This window comes from Ceratotherium simum, chromosome 7 (assembly GCF_057802395.1).
Source record: "Ceratotherium simum simum isolate JZ-2026a chromosome 7, ASM5780239v1, whole genome shotgun sequence".
Lineage (NCBI taxonomy): Eukaryota > Metazoa > Chordata > Mammalia > Perissodactyla > Rhinocerotidae > Ceratotherium > Ceratotherium simum.
This window is the reverse complement of record NC_141906.1, coordinates 25,540,180-25,562,759: the sequence shown is the minus strand read 5'-3', so window position 1 is coordinate 25,562,759 and position 22,580 is coordinate 25,540,180. Positions and strand designations below refer to the sequence as shown.

The 22,580-nt window shown below is 37.5% G+C and overlaps 1 protein-coding gene across 1 annotated transcript; it reads right to left on the bottom strand.

Annotated features, from left to right (window-relative positions):
• Positions 1-9,582: 9,582 nt before the first annotated feature.
• Positions 9,583-10,643, bottom strand: LOC101390719 (olfactory receptor 52H1-like). The gene has a single exon (XM_004443733.2). It carries the CDS (start codon positions 10,531-10,533, stop codon positions 9,586-9,588), a length of 948 nt encoding a protein of 315 aa, XP_004443790.1. The 5' UTR covers positions 10,534-10,643; the 3' UTR covers positions 9,583-9,585.
• Positions 10,644-22,580: the final 11,937 nt, after the last annotated feature.

Below are 22,580 nucleotides of genomic sequence, written 5' to 3'. Positions count from 1 at the left end.
GCACATATACATACACCTGCCACATGCCAAGGAAAATATAAATAAAATAGTTCATGATTAGATTTTGACATTTCCATTTGTTTTGTAAATTCCCCAAATCTTTACCCGGGGAGTTCCTTTTTTAAAGACTATATTCCTATACCTTCTTCCTTCTCCAGTAATGTGTTTACATAGAAAGCTATTTATAATCTACAGATAACCAACTGTACAGCAAGAAGAAGGACTGCCAGGATCAGCGTGTGGTGGGGAAAAGGGTAAAGGCAAAGCTCGTGATGCCCGTACACCTCAGATTGCTGAACTGACAATACCAAAACTCACTTTCAACCTTACCCCTACATCCACTTTTTATCTCATTCTTAGTCCCAGCTCACAATACCTTATACCTTCCATCTCCCAGACCAATGCTTAGTTTCTCCATTCTTCTGCTTTTGGCAAAAGAGAAACAGGATGTTCTCTTTTTTTCTTTCTGAACTTCCCTTATGTATAAATAAAAACACTTTTCTTGTAGCAACTCGAACTCTCCTTGACAATGTCTCTTTAATTCCCATATTCTAGTTTCTGGGAACACAGTCCAGAGTTCAGACAGTGGGCCACAGGCCAGTCCCCCATCTGCTGAGTATTCATGTTCTCCAGCTTAGTCACCTTCATCTCGGTTCTCTTATTCAATGGGGGCCTAGAACTCACTTATTGCCAACAGTAGAGATCTGATTAGGTTGTTCAGCCTTCATGAGGAAAACCCCTCTTTTGTGCTGTTCACATACTCAAACCATATATGGCTTCAGCACCCTGAAACCATATACTTTGGATCACAGCTCTTCCAGCTTGTCTGAAGTCATCCTTTATTCATACGTATGTGAGGAAAAGTCTTCTCTAGTTTTTCTATTTTCATGCACTTAAACACAACAGATGTTCATAGAGTCATCCAAAAGCATTTACAAACATGCACGGGGCACATGTAAAGAAAGTTAACTCTGAGGCTTGTCATTCTACAGTCAGACAATTTTACAATGTGGGGTGGTCCACAAAACAGCCTGGTCTTTTCAATAAGTCAGTGCCACTTAATAAGGGAAGAGTGCTGAGACCAGCCCTGTAGTGTAGTGGTTAAGTTTGCATGCTCTGCTTCGGCGGCCCATGGTTCACGGGTTCAGATCCAGAGTGCGGACCGAGGGGGCGTGGACTGACAGACAGCTTGTGAAGCCATGCTGTGGCGGCGTCCCATATAAAGTAGAGGAAGATGAGCATGGATGTTAGCCCAGGGCTAATCTTTCTTATAAAAAATGGGGAGTGGAGGGTGCTTAAATGAAGAAAATACTTTTCTAGATTAAAATAAATTTAAGAAAACGAACAACGAAATGCAATCATTGCTTGTATTCTATGTAAACAAACCAGAAACAGAAGACATTGTATAATTGGGGGATTTTAAATATAAACTAGATAACAGATGATATAAAATTATTAGTATTGACTTTATTGAATGTGACTGTGGTAAAATATACACACACGCACACACACACACAGGCGTTCACAGTATCTCAAAAAAATATGGCCACGGAGTGTATGCCGTCGAGCCAGAAAGCTAAGCACTGTAATCCCAGTTCTGTAATATACTAGCTGTGTGAACTTGGGCAAGCTTACTTGAACTATATGATCCTGGCGTTTCTCATGTTTTAAAAGGGCCTAATATCTCTAATTCTTAGTTATTATTAGGACAAAATAAGGCAAAACCACTCTTTAGTGCAGTGCCCGGCATATAGTAAGGACATAATAAGTTTTACTACTTTTTATTAGATTATATTTTATATCATCAGTATTATCACTAGCAGTCAAACTACACAGTGAGGAAGAGAACAGAAATAGATGCATAAAAACTAATAAGAGCACTCAAACCTACCCTTAAGGTTTAGAGCTATGGGTCCTTGTCATATGTCTGACACAGAAATTGCCTGAACAACACTGACCATGGCCATTCTTAACCCAGTTGTATAATTGTCCATCTGTTCTAATCTTTTGGCATCCATTTGACGCCAAGTACAGTATATCCAAGTACTGGAGACCATGACCTCAGCTTATAAATGAGAGTTGCTCAGAAAAGAAAGTTATAGTGTTCAGTCCATGGCTCCTAGAAAATGGAGCCCTGAGCTTTTCATTCACTCCCTCTTTCTTTCCAAATCCTAGTCCCAAACACATCCCTTCAAACAGCCAGCACTCACCTAACCTTGGAGATTGGGCCAAATGGAAAGAAAAGAGATTTTGCTAACAGACACACAGAAAATCTGCAAGAGGAGCAGACACATCCACCAAAGAAATAAATGGAGGGGAAAAGAAGGGGCTGATGGACAGATTAATTCCCTGCTCATTTATTTTTTCTGGCCGTTGCTCAGTGTGAGGAAGACATAGACAGTTATGGCCTGAGGGACCCTGAAGGCTCTCTCTTCTCACTCTCAAGGGATGCATATAAAGAAGTTTATATTAACCCTGCCCATGCCTGGGAATTAACACTGCCCCAGGATGCATGGTTTTTTTCTATTTGCATGAGAGCTGGTGTGCCTGTGGGTGTATGGCTGTGTGTGTGTGTGTGCGCGTGCGTGTGTGTATGTGTACTCGCACCTATCAAATCAGCTAGGTTTTGAGCTCCTGCTCTCACTTACTAGATAAAAGGCTTTGGACAAGGTACTTAATATCTATAAAAAGGTGATAACACAGTCCCTGCTTCTTAAGATTATATATAAGAATTGACAATTAAGTAGGTCAGTGCTTGTGAAAATGCTTAACACAGTGGTGGACTCACAGCGTGCCTGTTAAAATAACTGCATGGCCCACTTCAAGATACTCTACTGCCTTTCAGAATGGGGTCCCAGGATCTGCATTCATAAGCACTACGATGGATTTTTGTGCCCTTTATTTTTCCCGAGAGGACCAATATGTATGTAGATATTGAGCAGAAAAACTAGAAAGCAAGAAAGTTGTTTGGAACTGTCTCTATTGAGGCAGGAGTGGAACAAATCCTGCGCACTATTTCCTTTGAAGGACTACGTGCGGATGTTCTTGTTGGGCACTGAATGGCTGCCTCGTCGGAACATCTTTGACTAAATATCCCACTTTAACTTCAAAACCACCATGCCCCAAATGCATCCACTACCCTCCCAAAGCTGCTCTTTCAGTCCTCCTAAACTCAGCAAATGTCACCTCACTACTCACATGGATTTTTTTTGTTTTTACCAATTTTATTGCTGGTCCCTCTTAAATATCTCCTAAAATCATTCTCTTCTCTGTCTCCATTGCCCAGCTACCACTATCTCTTACCGATATCACTCTAATAGCCTTTAAAGAACCATCTTATTTCCATTTTTGTCTCCCTTAGTGCATTTTCTACACTGCAGACAGACTGGTTTTTCTAAAGTTTATATCTGATTCTGTTGTTCTTTAGCTTAAATCTCATTTTATTCTCATCTCAGAGTCTTAACCCTTGCTATTTCCTCTACTTTTATTTATCTTTATCTAAATCTTTGTGTGGTTGTCACATTTTCATTATTTTGGACTCAATGCAAATTGAAACTTTATTATAAATATTTCATTGGTGAAACTATATGTAAATTAATAAAATGCTTTCCTGTGGGAAGACTGTTAGATCTGCCTCTTGGTACTGTCAGGAATCTGGAGGCCCAGATCTCAATTGATACCTAAGAGATTCTTATCCCACAAATCTAACAACGAGGTCAATTTCCCTAGTATAGTATATCCAGTCTCTCTGCATATACTTCTGCAAAGATATTCAACAATAACTCTGAATAGTAGACTCCAAAATTGCTAATTTGTTTGCCTTTATCTCATCCATAGGCATGTTTTCTTCTCGTTGTACTCAGAGCACAAATAATTCAATTTTGTTTTTTTTATTTTTTTGCTGAGGAAGATTCACCCTAAGCTAACATTCAGTGCCAATGTTCCTTTTTTTTTTTGCTGAGGAAGATTTGCCCTGCGCTAATATCTGTGTCAATCTTCCTCTATTTTGTATGTGGATCACCACCACAGCATGGCCACTGACAAGTGGTGTTCATCCATGCCCAGGAACTGAACCCAGGCCACTGAAGCAGAGCATGCCGAACTTAACCACTAGGCCACCAGGGCTAGCCCAATAATTCCATTTTCAATGGTGATCTTTTCACATCCCACATTTCAAGACTATTGAAAATATGAGTCAAATGTACAACACTATTTTGCTTGATGTACTATCAGTCGAGTTTTCTTGGGCCAGTATTTTTACAGGAAGAGTAGGTATGTTTAAGTCATGGAAATGTCCAATTCTTACCTTCAGTGTACTCTTTCCACTTGTGGAGACATCTGTCTCTTTGACTGTTAGTTGTGTGGAAAAGAACTGGTTATAGGTAATGTGCATGAGTTTTATGTGAACATATGGTCCATACATAAGGTTATACAGAATTTAGGGCTTCATGTTGCCATAACCTGAGCTAATAAAAATGTTTTCTGGTAAATCAGTTAATGATTTTCCACTGGACTGAAATAGAAATGTGCTCTCGTGCCCCTGCCCTCTTTATTTATAATTCACACCTTAAAAATTTGAACTGTACCTCCCACCCTCCACCCCCACTTAAATAACAGCAACAAACCAATTATTATTCTACACATAAATGATATGGTTCTATTAGCATGATTTAAGAGTGGTGCCTTAACAGACAGCTGGCTCTGCTATCTAGTATTGTCATACTGGAGTACAAATCAACTATTTCAAAATGGAAGTCCCCACAATTTAGTTACCAACATTTGTACAATAATTTGTTTAACTTTGTTACTCCTTCTTTTAAATGATTAAGGTGGAAATTTCCTTATACCTGTTTTAGTATTTTATGCATATTAATTTTGGCCCCTATCAATTATTTGAACTCCCGTTTAGTTATTGTGCACAGTGTGGAATCAGTTATTTCACAGGACTCCTTAGCCCCATGGACAGGTATTCTACAGGTCGGTTTCTAATTGGAGTTGACTTTGACTTTCCTTCAGGCAATTTAAGGAATTAGGTTTTTCCTTGGTCAAAAAGGCTGCCCACCTACTGAGGGTTAAAGTGTATGTGAATAGGTAGTATAGAGTGGCTGCTGACTCCAGTGACCACCCACCACCCCCCGAAAAGGCTATCACAAACCCCATAACAAAAACAACAGACTTATGAGTAATGTTTTAAAACAGTTTGGACCTTGTTGCCAACTGACATAATTCTTATGGCTTCCCATTGTTCTTAGAATATTAAACAAACTCCTGAAAATAGGCCAGAATTTTCTGTCTTCTGCAATCTCACCTTTTGTTATCCCTTCTACGTAACTGGGCCCCCACATCACTGTTTCCAGTTCCATTCATGCACTGAGCCTTTTGTCAGCTCTTTGTCTTTACATGTAGTAATCCCTCTGTCTTTTCTTTTTTGATTTTTTAAAATAAGCATTCCAAAGTCTATTCATCTGTAAATGTTTACTTTTCTTTATTTCGTTTTATTAAGGTATAATTGACAAATAAAATTGTATATATTTAAAGTGTGCAACATGATGATTTGATATACACATGCATCGTGAAATATTTTCCACAGTCAATTTAATTAATACATCCATCACGTCACACAGTTACCTTTCATGTGTGTGTGTGTGTGTAGTGAGAACACTTAAGATCTACTCTCAGCTAATTTCAAGTATACAATACAGTATTATTAACCATAGTCATCATGCTGTACATTAGATCTCCAGAAATTATTTATCTCATAATAGAAAGTTTGTACTCTTTGACCAGCATCTCCCAATTCCCCACCCCCAACGAGCCGCTGACAGCTACCATTCTACTCTCCATTTCTGTAAGTTCAATTTTTTTTTCAGATTCCACATACAAGTGATACCACGCAGTATTTGTCTTTCTCTGTCTCGCTTATTTCACTTAGTATGATGCCCTTCATCCATGTTGTTGCAAATGGCAAGATTTCCTTCTTCCTTGTTGCTGAATAATAGTCCATTGTACATATATATATGTATGTACCACATTTCCTTTCTCCATTCATCCGTTGGCGGACACTTAGGTTGTTTCCATATCTTGGCATTTGTGAATAATGCTGCAATGAACATGAGAGTGCAGATATCACTTCGACATAACTGATTTTATTTCCTTCAGATATATACACAGAAGTGGGATTGCTGGATCATATGGTAGTTCTCTTTGTAATTTTTTGGGGGCAACTTCATACTGTTTTCCATAATGACTGCAACAATTTACATTCCCATCAACATTGTACAAAGGTTCCCTTTTCTCCACATCTTTACCAATATTCGTTATTTCTTGTCTTTTTGGTAATAGCCTAACAGGTGTGAGGTGAAATCTCATTGTGGTTTTGATTTGCATTTCCCTGACGATTAGCCATGTTGAGCCCTTTTTCATGTACCTGTTGGCCATTTGTATGTCTTCTTTTTTGGGAGAAAATGTTTTTTCATGTCTTTGGCCTACTTTTAATCAGATTATTATTTTTTTTGCTATTGATTTAAATGAGTTCCTTTTATATTTTAGATATCAACCCCTTATAAGATATATAGTTTACAAATATTTTCTCCCATTCTGTAGGTCGCCTTTTCATTTTCTTGGTTTCCTTTGCTGTGCAGAAGCTTTTCAGTTTGATGTAGTCTCACTTGTTTATTTTTGCTTACTTTACTTGTGCTTTTGGTGTCATATCCAAGAAATCATGGTCAAGGTCAAGGTCACAGTGATTTTCCCTATGTTTTCTTCCAGGAGTTTTACAGTTTCAGATTTTACATTTAAGTATTTAAACCATTTCAAGTTAAGTTTGTGAGTGCTGTAAGATCAGGGTCAAGTTTCATTCTATTGCATGTGGATATCTAGTTTTCCCAACACCATTTATTGAATAGATTATCCTTTTCCCCACTGGTGCCTTTGTTGACCATATATGCCTGAGTTTATTTCTGGATTCTGAATTCTGTTCCATTGATCTATGTGTCTGTTTTTATGCCATACTGTAATCACCATACTGTTTTGATTACTATTGATTTGTAAAATAGTTTGAAATCAGGAAGTATGATGCTTCCAGCTTTGTTTTTCTTTCTCAAGATTGCTTTTGCTTTTGGGGGTCTTTTGTGGGTCCATACAAATTTGAGGACTGTTTTTTTCTATACCAGTGAAAAATGCCATTGGAATTTTGATAGGGATTGCATTGAATCTGTAGATCTCTTTGAGTAGTATGGACATTTTAACAATATTAAATTTCCCAATCCAAGAACGTGGGATATCTTTTCATTTATTAGTGTCTTTTTTCAATTCCTTTTACCAATGTCTTATAGTTTTCAGTGTACAGTTCATTCACCTCCTCTGCTTGAATCATACCCTCCTCCATCCCCCACTTGACTGACTCTCTTTCTTAGAGAAAATGCAATTTCTTTCAGAAAGAGCCTTTCTGAATACCTAATTTGAAGTTGGTTTCTTCCAATAGTATCTCTTCAAGAGCACTCTTTTTTAATTTTTGTTTGTCATAAAATCTAATGCAATTTGAAGTTATATGTTCATTTGGGTGTTTACATGATTGAAGCTTGACTCCCTCACCAGGTTGCAAACTCCACTAGGATAAGGGCCATCTCTGTTTTGTTCAACATGGTAAACAGAATCTCTAACACAGTGTTTCAGGTATGGAAAATGTTTGACAAATATTTGCTAAATATTGTTTAAAGAGTGAATTAATAAAAATTGCCTGAGGTCCACTCAGTTCTTTGAATATCTGGACTAAATATCTGGGCTAAATCAGACCTAAGAAGGTTAGCATTATTTTGGCTCCCTACAGAATTTTTAGCTTTTGTTGAATAGTAATTTGGAATGTTATAGTGCTTTGTATGGAGGTAAGGGACTGAAGAGTCCCGTTAAACTGTATATTCTATAAGAATGTAATTAATTGCATACTTGGTACCTTTTCTCTAAGAGCTCTCTGAAGATATCTCTTTTTATTTTTCATGTCAGAAGTGTTTTTACTTCTCTGAACAATTGACTGGCTTTTAATTTATAGGCACTGTGACTTAGGTAACTAAATCATGCTTAACTCACACATAGACTAGAGCTGAATTCTTGACCCATGTGTAATTAGAGAATAAGAATTCATGGTAGGTGGAAAGTGGATTAGCCTATTTCTTGTCTTATTTTTTTAAAATCTTTGTTTCTGTTTTTCTTCTTGTTTCTACTTTATCTTCCACTTATACTTCATAGTATTTTTGTTTATGATGTTCAAAATACATCAAATAATTTTGGAAACAACATGTGTGGCTAATGTCACACAGTAAAAGAATATATACTAAAACTTTAGTCTTTGAGTCCAACAAACGTATCTTTCCTATTAAATTATAGGTTGAGGGTTATTGTAGTAGTATAAATTTAGTGACAAGTGAATGGGGTGGTAGCATAGGGGAGGGAAAACAGTCTAGAAGTAGAGAGACTGTGTAGAACGTTGGAATTTTGATTTGGATGAAAAGTGATGAACATTTGGATCACTGTGGTAAGGGAAGGAGGTGCTCACATTTGAACCCAACAGGTTGTTTAGAAAGAAGATCTAGGCTTTGAGGACATATTAAATATTGGAGGAAATTAGACATCAACTATTATTAGTACCTGGCAAACCCCAAAAATAGTTATTCCTTGACTGATTTAGTGACTGAATGACTCACTATGACCAAGTTAGACATACTGGATTTGAAAAGATAATGAATCATACAAATAGAGATACATTTTTGGCATGGGACTATATCTCTTTTGAGATAGAAGAACGAAGAAGAGATTTTGGGCCACCAGTGCTTCCAGTTGGTCAAATTTCAATCCCACATCTTAATCTGTACATGCTTTTCCATCTTATTGTCCATAAGAATTTAGCTTCCTCTTTTTATTCATTCTTAGGGTATTCTGACCACTCTCATCTCATTTGGCTTTCTCAAGATTGAGTGAAAAATGAATTTCGGGTTTCAAAATTGCCCTCTTCCTTTGTCCAAAATAAACATCTGCACTCTTAATTTAAAAATTTCATGATTATTTGGCATTCGTATATTTGATAAACATTGCTTATGCACCTGGTACATACCAGGACCTGCATTTGATGCTGTCTAGAAGTGGATTGGAGTAACCAAACTAAAAATCTAGAACCTCACAGAGTCATCACAGTAGAAATTCCTTGCTCTACTATAATGTATAAACTACTATGATATATAATCTGAAAAAAAAATTCAGATTCCTTAGGAACATATTCATAACGAAAAAAAGATGCTGATCATTTTGTTTTCACTAAAAGGTTTGTAATCACCTTACATCAATCATAAGGAATTGCAAAATTTTAGTTTCCAGAAATAAAAAATATATATATTATTTCCTAGATTCATAATATTTTTGTAACCGGGATGACTGAGTAGACTTCTGTCTAAAATAACAAAGAAAGCAAAACCACTGGTCTGATTAATAAGGAAGTTTTTCATCTGTCCCTTCTCTGGATCATTGTCTACAGGTTCAGTCTTTAACCTGATATACACTAGGAACTTGCCCTGCCTCCCAGACTTCAGGCATATGTCACTGGGACCCCTTAGGAAAGAGCAGAAGAATGACTTTGCCCCGGATCTGCTTGGTCTTTACTCCATAGACAATAGGGTTGAGTGCAGGTGGGATGATTACATAGAGGTTGGCAAACATAATGTGAAAAGTATGGGGGATATTATGCCCAAAGCGATGTGCAAGGATGGAGAAGAATGCTGGTATATAGAACATGAGGATAGCACAGACATGGGAACCACAGGTGCCAAGAGCCTTCTGACGGGCAACACGGGATGGGAGCTGAAAGATAGCACGGAGGATGAGAGTGTAGGAGACAGCAATTAGGATCACATCTGTAATCACCGTCATGATGGGAACACAAAACCCATACCATATATTGACGGAGATGTCAGCACAGGCAAGCCGGGCAACACCTATGTGCTCACAGTATGTATGAGGGATGATATGTGTCCTGCAGAAGGGTAGATGATTTACAAGGAAAACACATGGAACAAAAACACAGAAACTTCTAAAGGAAAGTCCCACAACAATTTTGACAATAGTCCTGGGGGTCAGAATAGTGGTATATCTTAAGGGTGAGCAGATGGCCACAAAGCGGTCAAACGCCATTGCCAACAGTATAGCTGAATCCAAGACAAAGCTGTAGTGCAGAAAGAATAATTGGGTGAGGCAACCGGGAAAACTGATCTTCTGGGGACCAAGCCAGAAGATGGTAAGCATTTTGGGGACACATGTGGTAGACAATGTCAGGTCAGTAATGGCCAACATAGAAAGGAAAAAGAACATGGGTGCATGAAGACTATGCTCCACGGCAATGAGGTAGAGAAGGATACTATTGCCCACAATGGCCACAAAATAGATAAAGCAGAAGGGAATGCTGATCCAGACATGGTACTGCTCAAGTCCAGGGATGCCCAAAAGGGTGAAGGCATCTGTGTTGTAGCTACTTAGGTTGTAAAGGACCATTGAGGTCTGATGAATAGCTTCTATATCCTAAAAACAAATTATGTATAATGAACACGAAAAAATTGTATGAAAATTACTTTCTCCACCCTCTCCTTATGGCCAGCTCTCCTCTTTCTTATCTGCCAAGAAAGAACTTCCTATTGCTATTAAGAGCAATGCTCATCACTTCAAGAAAGATTCCTCAGACCCAATACTCCTGGCACTAATCACTCATTCACTCTTAGAATCTTCTTCAAACTACATAAAATACTATTCTTATTTTAATGACTGGATTTGCCCTGGATTAATGTAATTTGTTGCTGTATAGATGTGAGTATGGAGAAAAACAATCTAACCACATGCAGAAATAGAAAGAAACTTAAAAAAGTGGGGCACAATTGAGAAAATAAGAAGAAAATTAACAATTCCAGACTCCTACTATGTGCTAGGCTCTTATAAAGTATTATCTCATTTTAAACAATCTTCTGAGATACCTATTTTTATCCCTTCTCCCCCTTTTTTTCAATAGAAACTGAAACTCTGAGAGAGAATCTTACCTCAGATCTCATCTTTAGTAACTGGCAGAGCCAAGATCATTAGATTCCACAGCCAATACTCTTTCATGCTGCTGTCACACACCAGGTGACTGCCTCAACACTCTGTTAGATGCCAAGCATTGAGAAGATACAGAGATGTAGAGATATAGAGAAGGGTCTAAGGAAAAACATAACACTAGAACTGTAATTTATCTAGCACATTCAACCTTACCTTAGTTGCTGTGATTTTCCTCATATCCCTGACACTATGGAGCCTTGGGATTTGCAGATCAAAATGTTGTCTGAGACTGTGATGTTTGATGTCTTACCATGAATCTGAGAATAGATATGTAGCTCAGCCTCCAGCCCACTCTTAGAATTTAATGTGCAAATTAGTTCAAGTGTGCTTCTGTTAAACACAGCGCTGACCTTTAATGGAAAAAATATAGAATTTATATATTCTAAATTATAGGTCAAGATAAAAGCAAATAAGCTACTGCATAACAAGAGTTAATATTTTCTGAGAACCTTCAATATACTACACAAATCTAAAGCTTTTTTCAAGAAATCACTTCTATAAACCTCTTAACAACCCTATGAGATAGGTAAGAATGTTATCCACTTTTTAAAGATGCAAAAACTAAGGGAGAGAGAAGTTCAGTAACTTGCCTAAGGCCACACAATGAGGAAATGGCAGAGCTCAGAATCAAAGCCAAGGAGTTTTTTCCTAGACTCCTGTGCACGTAACCAAAAATCTTTTTCGAGTATATGGCAAATAGTATACACATGATATCTGTGTAGCAAAACATATAAAATTAAGTCACATAGAGAAAACAGAGAAAACTGTATGCATAAAACAAATTAGCAGCATAAAATCAAGCATATCACTTACAATTTTAAATGTAGATTATTTGAACTCCTCTACTTAAAATCATAGATATCAATGAAGTCTTTTAAACTAAAATCCAATTATACATTGCTCACATGAGAAAGACCTAAAACAAAATGACCCTGAAAGGATTAAACAGAAGGATAGACAAGTATACTTCAGACAGATTTAAATACAAAGGAAGCAAGCCCAGCAAAATGAAAATCATAAAAAGGAAAATTTAATTTAAAAAGCATTAAATGAAGCAAAAGATACTTTGTACTATTAAAATGAACACTCCTTAATGAAGGTATAGGTATGTGTCATACCACTTCCAGACATCTCTTCTTAGCACTCTTATTTAAAATAAATGCTCCTTAACAACAATCTATTCATTTAAAAACTTTCTCTCTTTTCTTATTATCTTTCACAGACTTACTTATAATTCCATTGATTCTTTAAAGACACATTTATAACTATTAGCTGCAGCAAATTTAACATCCTTGTCACTCACCTACCCAAAACTTTTTCCTCAAAGTAGCATAATATCATCCTCGATGGCTTACTTTGGTATTGAAGGTCAGCCACCCAATTCCAGGGCCATGTCTTGGAAATACTGTAACCTAACATTGACTAATCTCATAAATCACAAATTCAGACATTCTACTTTGTATCTGTTCGCTTATGTGGTTCAGTTATTACCAATTTGTTCTTCAGTCAACAACTTTGAGCACTCTAGGGCATTGACTTTTTCACTACTATTCATTCAGCACCCAAGTGTCTTTGCAGTCCTCTTTATTTAGGTTAAATTCTATGATTCATCATTTCAACCACTTTTACAAACATTTGCTTGCCCTAGCTCCACTGACCTTCCGTCACATATGTGTGGCAAAACTCAATTCCTAGATTAATCAGTCTAATATGTATTCTAGGTCATTATGGAAAAACACTTCTTCACTAGGCATATGTGTATTCCCATGATTTCATGATCATCATCCTTAAACTTAACCCTTGACAAGCCCAGTGTTTCAATAACATGATCTTGTTCAACTTAATCTCCATCTATGACTTTCCTCCAAGCACAACCACCATTTTCAACTCCCTCTTTCTTAACAGATAATTTTTTATTTTTCTTCTCAGAAAAATTAGAAGCCATTAGATATGGAACCATGTAAGACAGCATCATATCTGTATACTTATATATATTTCAATATCTAGTCTCTACCCGTTTTTTTTTTTTTCTTGCTACAATTGGGAGGAAAAAAGTCTCTTTCACATCTGGGGCCAAAAACAAATGCATACCCTCTATCTCAAGTCTTCCCACCTTGTCAGGTACCTTCTATTATCATTTATTTTCTTTCTTACCTTTGTCTTCAATCTAGTCTTTTAAAAATTCCGCTCCTTCAGGATTTAATCAATTAAAACTTGCTCAAATATCTTCGAGTCTAAATTATGAAGAAATAATTAATTATTCTCCTATTCATAGCCAAGGAGATAATTGTCTACACTGCTTATCTCTATTCTCATCTGCTGCTTATCGTTTAACCCATTTAATCTCATTTTTGTTCTCACCTTCCCACTGAAGCCACTTTCACTAAGGTCACCGATGAAGTCCATGCCCCACGTTTCAATCCTTACGTGACTACTCAGCAGCATTTGACACCATCGATCCCTTCAATCTTAAAACATTCTCTTAATTTTTTTTTTTTTGGTGAGGAAGATTGGCCCTGAGCTAACAGCTGTGCCCATTTCCCTCTTTTTTATATGTAGCACACCTGCCACAACATGGCTTGATAAGCAGTGCATAGGTTCGTGCCAGGGATCTGAACCTGCAAACCCCAGGCTGCCTAAAGCAGAGAATATGAGCTTAACCACTATGCCACCAGGCCGGCCCCCATTCTCTTAAGGTTTTGTCACAACACTCTGAATTTTTCTCGAACATCGTTGGCACCTTATCTCATCCTTTGTCTGTTCTTCCTATTCTGTCTCTTAAATCCTGGTATTCCTCAAGGTTTTGCCTGAAGTCCTCTTTTGTTCTCTCAAAACTTTTCCTGATCTATATCATCAACTCCTAAGATGCCAATTAATAGCTATACATTGATGCCTCCCCATTCTTTATCTCTCATTTAGATCTTTCAAGATGCACTTATGCAACTGCACCCTAGATATCCTCTTTTGACTATCTTATAGGCACCTCAAATTTCATTTTTCAAAAATTAAAATTAAAATCTATCATATTTCTTCACAAACCTGTTGTCCCCTACTGTGTCTAATACTTCAGAGATTATCAATATCATTCACTAAATGACCCAAAGCAGAAACTTGCAATTCATCATTTATACCTTCCTCTCTTTAAATTTCTACGTGCAATCAACTATATTGATCCAATTCTTTTTGAATCAAAATAAAAATTCCTTAACATACCTAACAAGTTCTCCAAAATCTGGTCTTGCTACATTTTCAGCCTTCTTGTTACACTCCAGGAATGTTTGTGAGCAATAAAACCTCCTGCATTTTCTTAAAATATGTATATTAAAAGCAATTTCATATAAAGGATCAGAGTAAATTCCTCAACCACTTCATTTCCAGAGTTCCAACTGCAGTATTTAATTATTTCTTCTTAAATTTTAACTTAACCATTCATTGAGACTCATGTCTTTTCTCTGAAGAGGAACAGAAATGAGACCAGAGATAGTGGAAACCCATGTGACGAAGAAGAATGAGACCTTACCACTCCCTAAGTTTAGGCTATCATACTGCAAGGTGTTAGAATAAGTGGTACCCAAGCATTGAGTTGTCATGCATTGATACTGCATTTCTCTAAACAATGATCATTGTAGATAAATAAAAGTCTAAATAGGTAATGTGTGCCATTTTAAATACAGGTAAGACAACAGGTGTTCCTTCAGTGACAAGGTCTCCTGACTATGAGACTATGAGACTATGCACATACTTCCTCCTTCGTCTAGAAAAGTATTCTCATCCCTACTGCTAGCTCCAAACAAGGCTAAGTTCTATTTATCATTCAAGTCTCAACTAAGCTCCCTTTCATTCAACTTAAAATATTGTTTCCCTGGGAATAGTCTTCCTCATCTCTCTATGTTAGAAAATTCTATTGCCAAACTGTATTTTCTCTTTCCTGAAATCCATCATATTTGCAACTACTTATTTAATATTCATTTGTTCTACTAGTCTGCATTCTCTGCAAAGAGAAAGATGATGTCAGTTTTGTTTGTTCTGGTTTAGTTTGTTTGTTTGTTTCAATAATACTCTCCATGTCTGCACAATGATGCCACTTAAAAAGTGCTCAATAAATATTTCTGTAATTTAATATCACTAATGAGTCAAGACAAAAAGAATATTGTCATCGTCACTGAAAGTACACTTGTAAACACTAAATATCTATTACTGCATAAGTACAGGAAATAAACTTATGCAAATTGGCAGCCAATAATATGCCAATCCAGGAAAATGCTACAGGCATTTCCATTAAAGATAAAAATAAGATCACAGTTATCATTTTTACTAACATTGGTCAAGAAGTTCTATCTAGAGAAGCAAGACATTTATTTATTTATTTATTTATTTATTTGTGAGGAGATCAGCCCTGTGCTAACATCTTCCAATCCTCCTCTTTTTTTGCTGAGAAAGACTGGCCCTGGGCTAACATCCATGCCCTTCTTCTTCCACTTCACACGGGACATCGCCACAGCATGGCTTGCCAAGCAGTGCGTCAGTGCATGCCTGGGATCCGAACCAGTGAACCCCGGGCCGCCGCAGGGGAGGCATAAACTTAACAACTTGCGCCACGGGGCCGGCCCCAAGACATTTTTAGAACTGCTTACATTTGTCCACCTCTTTGTCCACCCCTCTTGTCTAAGCTTAGGTAGAAATTCTTCCAAAAAACTTTTTCTTAACCCCCAAGACTGAGTCCTTTTATTCACACCCATGGAAGCATGTACTTATTTCCTAGGGAAAGACTAATCAGAATTTATTGTGTTTATTTGCCTATCTTTTATTCTTCTTGAGTGCAAAGAATTTTTATATTCATAGTTTTATCTCCTGATTCTAGTTGAATTTCTATAAAACACTTAAGTTTTATTCAATAAATGGATAATATTTAAATCATTACACACAAGCTCCTGTTTGATATGGGACCTTTGTACTTTTTCAGCCACATCCCTCCCTACCCCACCTCTATTCTCCCTTCTGTTTATTTTATGTTCCCTTAAAGTGCAATTTAATGAATGAATGACTAAAATGATAAATGAATGAATGGATTTATTAAAAAAAACTCATTTACACATATACCGAGACACACATGGAGTCATAGGCAAAGTCTACACAAAGTCAAATTATTGCTACTGCTTAAGAACTGGATTTTAGAGTCAAGTATCTTGGATTTCCATTTGACCTGTGCCTCCTTTTTTATTACACCAAACAAGTTATTTGATCTCTCTAAAATACCTGTTTCCTCATAGAATTTTTGTGATGATTACAGGATAAAAATCCTCACCTCAGTGACTGGAACATATTAAGCTTTCAATAAATAGCAACTATTATGCAATATCATTCTTATTACAAACACATACAAACACACATGGATGGCAGAAACCCACATGATGACAGAAAGTTTCAAATGAGTTGGAAACCACAGAGTCCCAGTCTGTTTTTCTGGATCCAAGCTCTCAGACCATTTGATTTTGGCTGTTGAATTGTGTCCTTAAGACAGCCCAGTCCTACTTGCTCCCTTTTGCCCCATTTATGAATCCTATTCCAACCTCTAAGACTGTTTATAATCTGGCCCCCAAGACTGTAGACTCTATTTCACAGAGAAAGCTGAGCCAAGCCCATCCTGTGTCTTCTTAGCATCTCCTTGTCCCTCCTCTTAGGTCCTCTGTATGTCCTTCAATTAGCATCTCCAGGATCTGGGCCTGAACTCTGTTCTTTGCTTCCCAACCGTGCCTGCCTTGCCCAACATCCAACACTCACAAAACCCCAGGCCTTTGACGGGATCCAAGGGATGGACAGAAATGGCACCCCCAAGCAACCAATCCTCTTATTCCCCTTCCTGGACTTCAGAGAGGACGCTCAAACTTGTGAGCCCCTGAGAGACCATAACCACAAACCCAACCAGTGAATTGTGGCCTGCACAGTGAGGCATTTCCCAGGGGTCTAGCTCCTGAAGTTCTGAGTTCCCAAAGGCAGTGGTGGACTGAGTCTCTGCAGTCTCAGGTCTTCTAGGACAGGTAGCATTCTGAGCAAGCAAAATCTCCCAGGGCTTTCAAAATGGAACGTGCTCTCTCCACTGCTGCTAAAGCCATCTACGATGAAATCTGTGTGTGTGTGTGTTTGAGAGGACTTGAGCTTCTCTGTGTGTTATTTTGTTTATGTTATAAGATAATATAATAAAATAATTAATCATTTTTATGTGTATATAATGGTTATTTTAGTATTAAAATGCAAATGAATCTATGAAAGGAGGGGTATAGGTTCTTCTTTTTGATTCATGCCTAAAAAGAGAATGTCTTGGTTATCACAAATCAATCATATTGATCCAATGTTTGAACCTTCATATAAAACTCCTTACACATACACTTGCCAGTCCTGTCAATTTAGACTTCAAAACATCTTTAGAACCACTTTCCTCCTTCAGTCACCACTCTTCAGTTCTGTGCCACTGAAGCCATAATAATCTTTCTAAAATAGAAATATGATCATCATTTCTCAGAGAATTTGTAAAGCCTTTAGAATAAAATAAATTCCCATTAGCACAACATACAAGATCTAGCAGGTTCAGGCCCTTGACTTCTTCTTCAGTTTCATCTCCTGCCACTCAACCTCAAAACACCCTAAATTCCAATGAATCTCTTTGGAGTTCCACATACACATAATTTTGCAGACATCATCCCTTTGCATATGTTTCTCCTTCTTTCTAGAATACTTTTCCTATTCTTTTCTGTCTGACTCAGTTTAGAACTTAGTATCACCTCATTTGAAAAGCCATCCCTCACTCATCCCTGTGTTTACCCCTGCCTGAACACTAATTGTACCATATTGAAATGATCTGTTTAGCTCTCTGTTTCTACTTCCAGAAAGCAAGTTCCTTGATGATAAGGTCCTCACTCTTAATGTACACCATTGGATTTCCATGGTCGTTCACAAAGTATGCATTCAATCTGTGTTCTCAGTTATTAGTAGTAGTAGAAATATTATCATCTATTTGTATCATATTTATTTATATAACTTTTTTATATATTTGTTACTATTATAATGACAATTTGAAAATAATTTTATATTACTTGATGCATATGAAAAAGATCTAAAAGGTATACCATTTACAAATATACCCACTCTTGAACTACTCACTCCTTTATGATCATAGTCTTCCTAAAGTTATAGCATAATATAGAAAAGAAAAGAGATAATACTGAATTGTTGAATCTTAAGAAACTCTTTATTAGCTTATGATGATATCAAAAATTCAGATCAAAGTAGAATAATTTGGAAAAAGTGTACTTTGCATTAAAATCTCTTTTTTACTGTAACATTTTTGTAGTCTTCTTCCAGTTCAAACCCCCACCCCTGCCCCAATTCCTTATCAGAAAAATTTAGAGACCATGACAAGCATGATCAGTAGAGAAAAAAAATTAAAAATTGGGAAATCTAATGGCTGCCCTCAATTTACTTTCGTCTTTGGGGAAGTGTTTGTATATGTTTCCTATAAATACTTTATTTATTCAGATAGAATGCTTTGGGAAACAATTGTTATTCTGAGTAGAATCAATGATGACAAATATAGCATGAGTACTGTGTTCATATGTGGAGCCTGGGGCATTTTAATGCTAATAGCCTGGTGTAAATAGGTCTCCCAAAATCAGATGACAAAACATCAGAAAGACAAAGAATTCAGATGATTTATAAATATAAACAAGCATGGTGGTTTTAAAATATGTTCTCAAATTTTGTAATACTCTTGTCTTAAAATGGTAGTTTAATTTCTCTTCTCTTGAATGTAGGTTGGATTTAGTGATTCATCTCTAGTAAATAGCATATGGTGGACATAACAGTGTGTGCCTTTGAGACTAGGCCATAAAATGCATTGAAGCTTCCTTCTTGCTGTCTCTCTTGAATTACCTACTCTGGGAGAAGCGAGCCTCCACGACATGAGGACAAACTACCTGTGTGGGGCGGAATTGAAACCTTTTGCTAACAAACAGCTCTACATAAGTGACCAGTCTTGGAAGCAGGTCTTCCAGCTCCAGCCAAGCCTTCAGATGCCTGCAACATCAGTAACATCTTGACTACTATCTAATAAGAGACCCAAAATAGAACTACCTAGGTAGGCCAGTCCTGAATTCTTGATACACAGAAACTCTTTGCGATAATAAATGTTTGTTGTTGTTTTAAGTTGCTAACTTTTGAGGTAGTTTGTTCACAACATAGATAACTAATATGAAAAAGAACATACATTATCATTATATAGTCCTAGCTATGGATAAGGAACTGAATGAAGGTCAAGGCAGGGTAACTGCAGTTCTTAGCCACTTATGCTGCTTAAAGATTGTTCACTATAATTCTTTGAATAACCCCCTTTGAAACTTACTTCAACAGGGGAGGTCACTAATATGTGTGAAATATAGTAAGCACCATGCATGATATCTGTAAAAGAATTTCAAGACCACTTCTTTCACACAACAAGCAACTATTAAAACTAGGAGTAACATGTCAGGTCCAGGATACCATTCATTATGCTAGACCCTGTATATTCAGAGATAAATATCTATTGATTCACTTTAGGACATAACCTACTGAGGTCAATAGATTTATAAAATGAAATTTCAGTACAGGATGAAAGCCATAGGAAATCCAAAGATGTCCATGGAAACTGAGTAGAGGGGTAATACCACAGCCTGGGGATCAGAGAAGACCTTGAGGAATAGATTAATTTAATTTGAGTCTTGAGGATGAATAAGGATTAGAGGAAGACAGAGAAAAGACATTTCAGGCCAAGAGACCAGCATGTGCAAAGGCTTAGAGATGTAGGAGGATATGATGTATTCCGGGAAATATGCGCCACTTAGCAGACCCAGGTACACTTAGTGCAGTGCTGAGAAATGAATCTGCTGAGCTAGGCAGGCAACAGATCATTCATTTGTGCATGCATGCATTCTATCATTCAATACAGATAAACCGAGCACCTATTAGGAGCAAAGCACTGTGCTAGACACCAGGAACATGGTACAGAACAAAACAGATGCAATATCTCTCCTCATGGAGTATTCAGTCCATTGAGGAAAACACACATTGTTCAAATAATCAACAGATTTTATGTGTAAAAACAATCACTACTTTTGATAACTGTTATGGAAATCTATAGAGCAACATGAGAGTAAACAACAAGTGTCTGATCAGGCCTGGGGGAGATAAGAAAAATTCTTTGAGGAGCATGTTTGAAAGATGAAGTTAATTTTAAGGAAAAGCTAATAAAATAGATAATATTTATTGGGCTCTTGCTATGTGTCAATTACAGGGCCAAACCCTTTCAAAACATTATCCAATTTAGTCCTTCCTTCCTTCCAATGAGATAGATCTCCTTATTGTTTCCATATTACAGATGAGAAAAATGACACATAGAAAGTTCATCCGTACACCTGAAATTTATACAATGTTATAAACCAATGTTACCTCAATAAACAAACGAACAAAAGAACAAATAAATCATTAACAATTTTATTTGCAAAAAAATAAAAAGCAAGTTCATCCAAATTGTTCTCCACTTCAAGTGGAGAATTTTCTAACTTAAGTAGTCTGACTCCTGAACCCTACTTCTACTTCACTTTATACTACATTATCTTCAGTAGGCTTAAGGAAAAGGGGAGAACATTCCAGACACAGAGAAAAGTATGTGTAAAGGCCCTTAAGCAAGAAGGAGGAAGATGCAAATATAAGCTCCTTAGAAGCAGGTATTTTGTTTTTCATTTGTGGCTCATATTAAAAAAAAAATTGAATAGAAGTGTAAAAAGTTATGGACAATGGAAGCCATTTTTAGTAAGTAAATAGCCTGTTCAAGGAACTATCTTGAAAGATGATATTCAGCGTAACAGCATGTTTCACGCCCCAGTTTGCCTTTCATTCATTTGTGCTTTCATCCAACCACCTCTTATTAGGCAGCACAGAAAAGAGATCAAAGGGAAAGGGCTTGAGGCCAAACACTGACTGTTGGCTGCAATTGACCAAATCCATCAGCCCCTTTTGGATGAAACTGGGATATTTATTTAACCATCCAAGCTTCGGTTTCCTCATGTGTGCATGGAGATCTTAACCATCTCACAAGGTTTGAGGATTGACCGTGTTGTTGTGTATAAGGCACTTTGTACATTGTTTGGCACATTACATGAAAGTCAATTTTTTTAGTTTTATTTTACTCTATTTAATGTTTAACAGGTGCTGCAGATACAGATATGGCTAAGGCAATTTTTACTGTCCTCAGGAAGATCACAGATTAGTGGAGAAAACACACTGGAAGCAGGCAATTCCAGTATAGAGTGACAAGAGATATGACCTAAAAAAGCACAGAGAGCTGTGAGGGCACAGAGAAGGGTGCTGATATAATTAGGAGAGAGAGTGGAATGGTCACAAATTTTATATTGGAGCTTTGTTTTGAAGGGAAACTAAGAGTTTTCAAGGCAAACCATGGGAATAGAAACAATCTAGGCAGAAAGGATCTTATTTCAAATGTAAGGAGGCCAATGAGAACATAGTGAGAGTTGGGGAACTGTCTGCACACCCTGGATGTGGGCGAGGCTGAGAAGAGGGAAGGGGAGATCAGAAGACGAGTTCAGGGAAGTGAGAAGGAACTCATTCTTTGTACTTTGGAACTTGGATCTTATTCTAAAGGTTAGTGGATGAAGGGGCTGATGGAAGGTTTTACTCAGGATTGTGACATAATGAAATTGACATATTGGGAAATTCATTCTGTCTGTTGTGTGGACTTGCTACTGGAGTGAAGTAAGAGGCACTTGAGGGAGAGAAGTCAAGATGGCAGCATAGGTGGACTCTGAACTCACCTCTTCCCGCTGACACAGCCAATTTACAACTACTCATGGAAAAATTACCCCTGAGAGAGAACGGAAAACTGGATAAGAGGAACTCCTGCAACAAAGGACAATCCTAATTGAGGTGGAAGAGGCAGAAACTCCCTTCTGGAGAGAAAAAACGCCACCTTCACAAGCCTCAGCGCCTCACAGCCACCTGGCAGAAGCTCACAGGTAAGCAGCCCTCCCTGGAGGAGCAGGGACCTGAGACGGGAAGCGCTCCCGCTGTGGGGATTTTGTGGACCCAGCACAATCGAGACAAGTGGCATAAGAACTGACTTTGCCTGCTACTAAAACATTGGGGAGTACCCCCAGAAAAGCTGGTTCACAAAGAAATTAAAACCAGCTCTTAAAGGGCCCATGTGCAAACTCACTCGTTTCAGAAAGCAACCTAAAATTACCAGAAAGATGCACAGTGCCTTGGTGAAAAGACACTCACCTTACAGGCTCTGAGTACATCGCAGTGAGAGGTGAGATCTCTTCAGGAAACGGGACATTGGCGGCAGCCATTGTTGTGGCTTGGTGTGGGGGTTCTGAAACAGATGCCATTGGAGTTCTCCCTGGAGC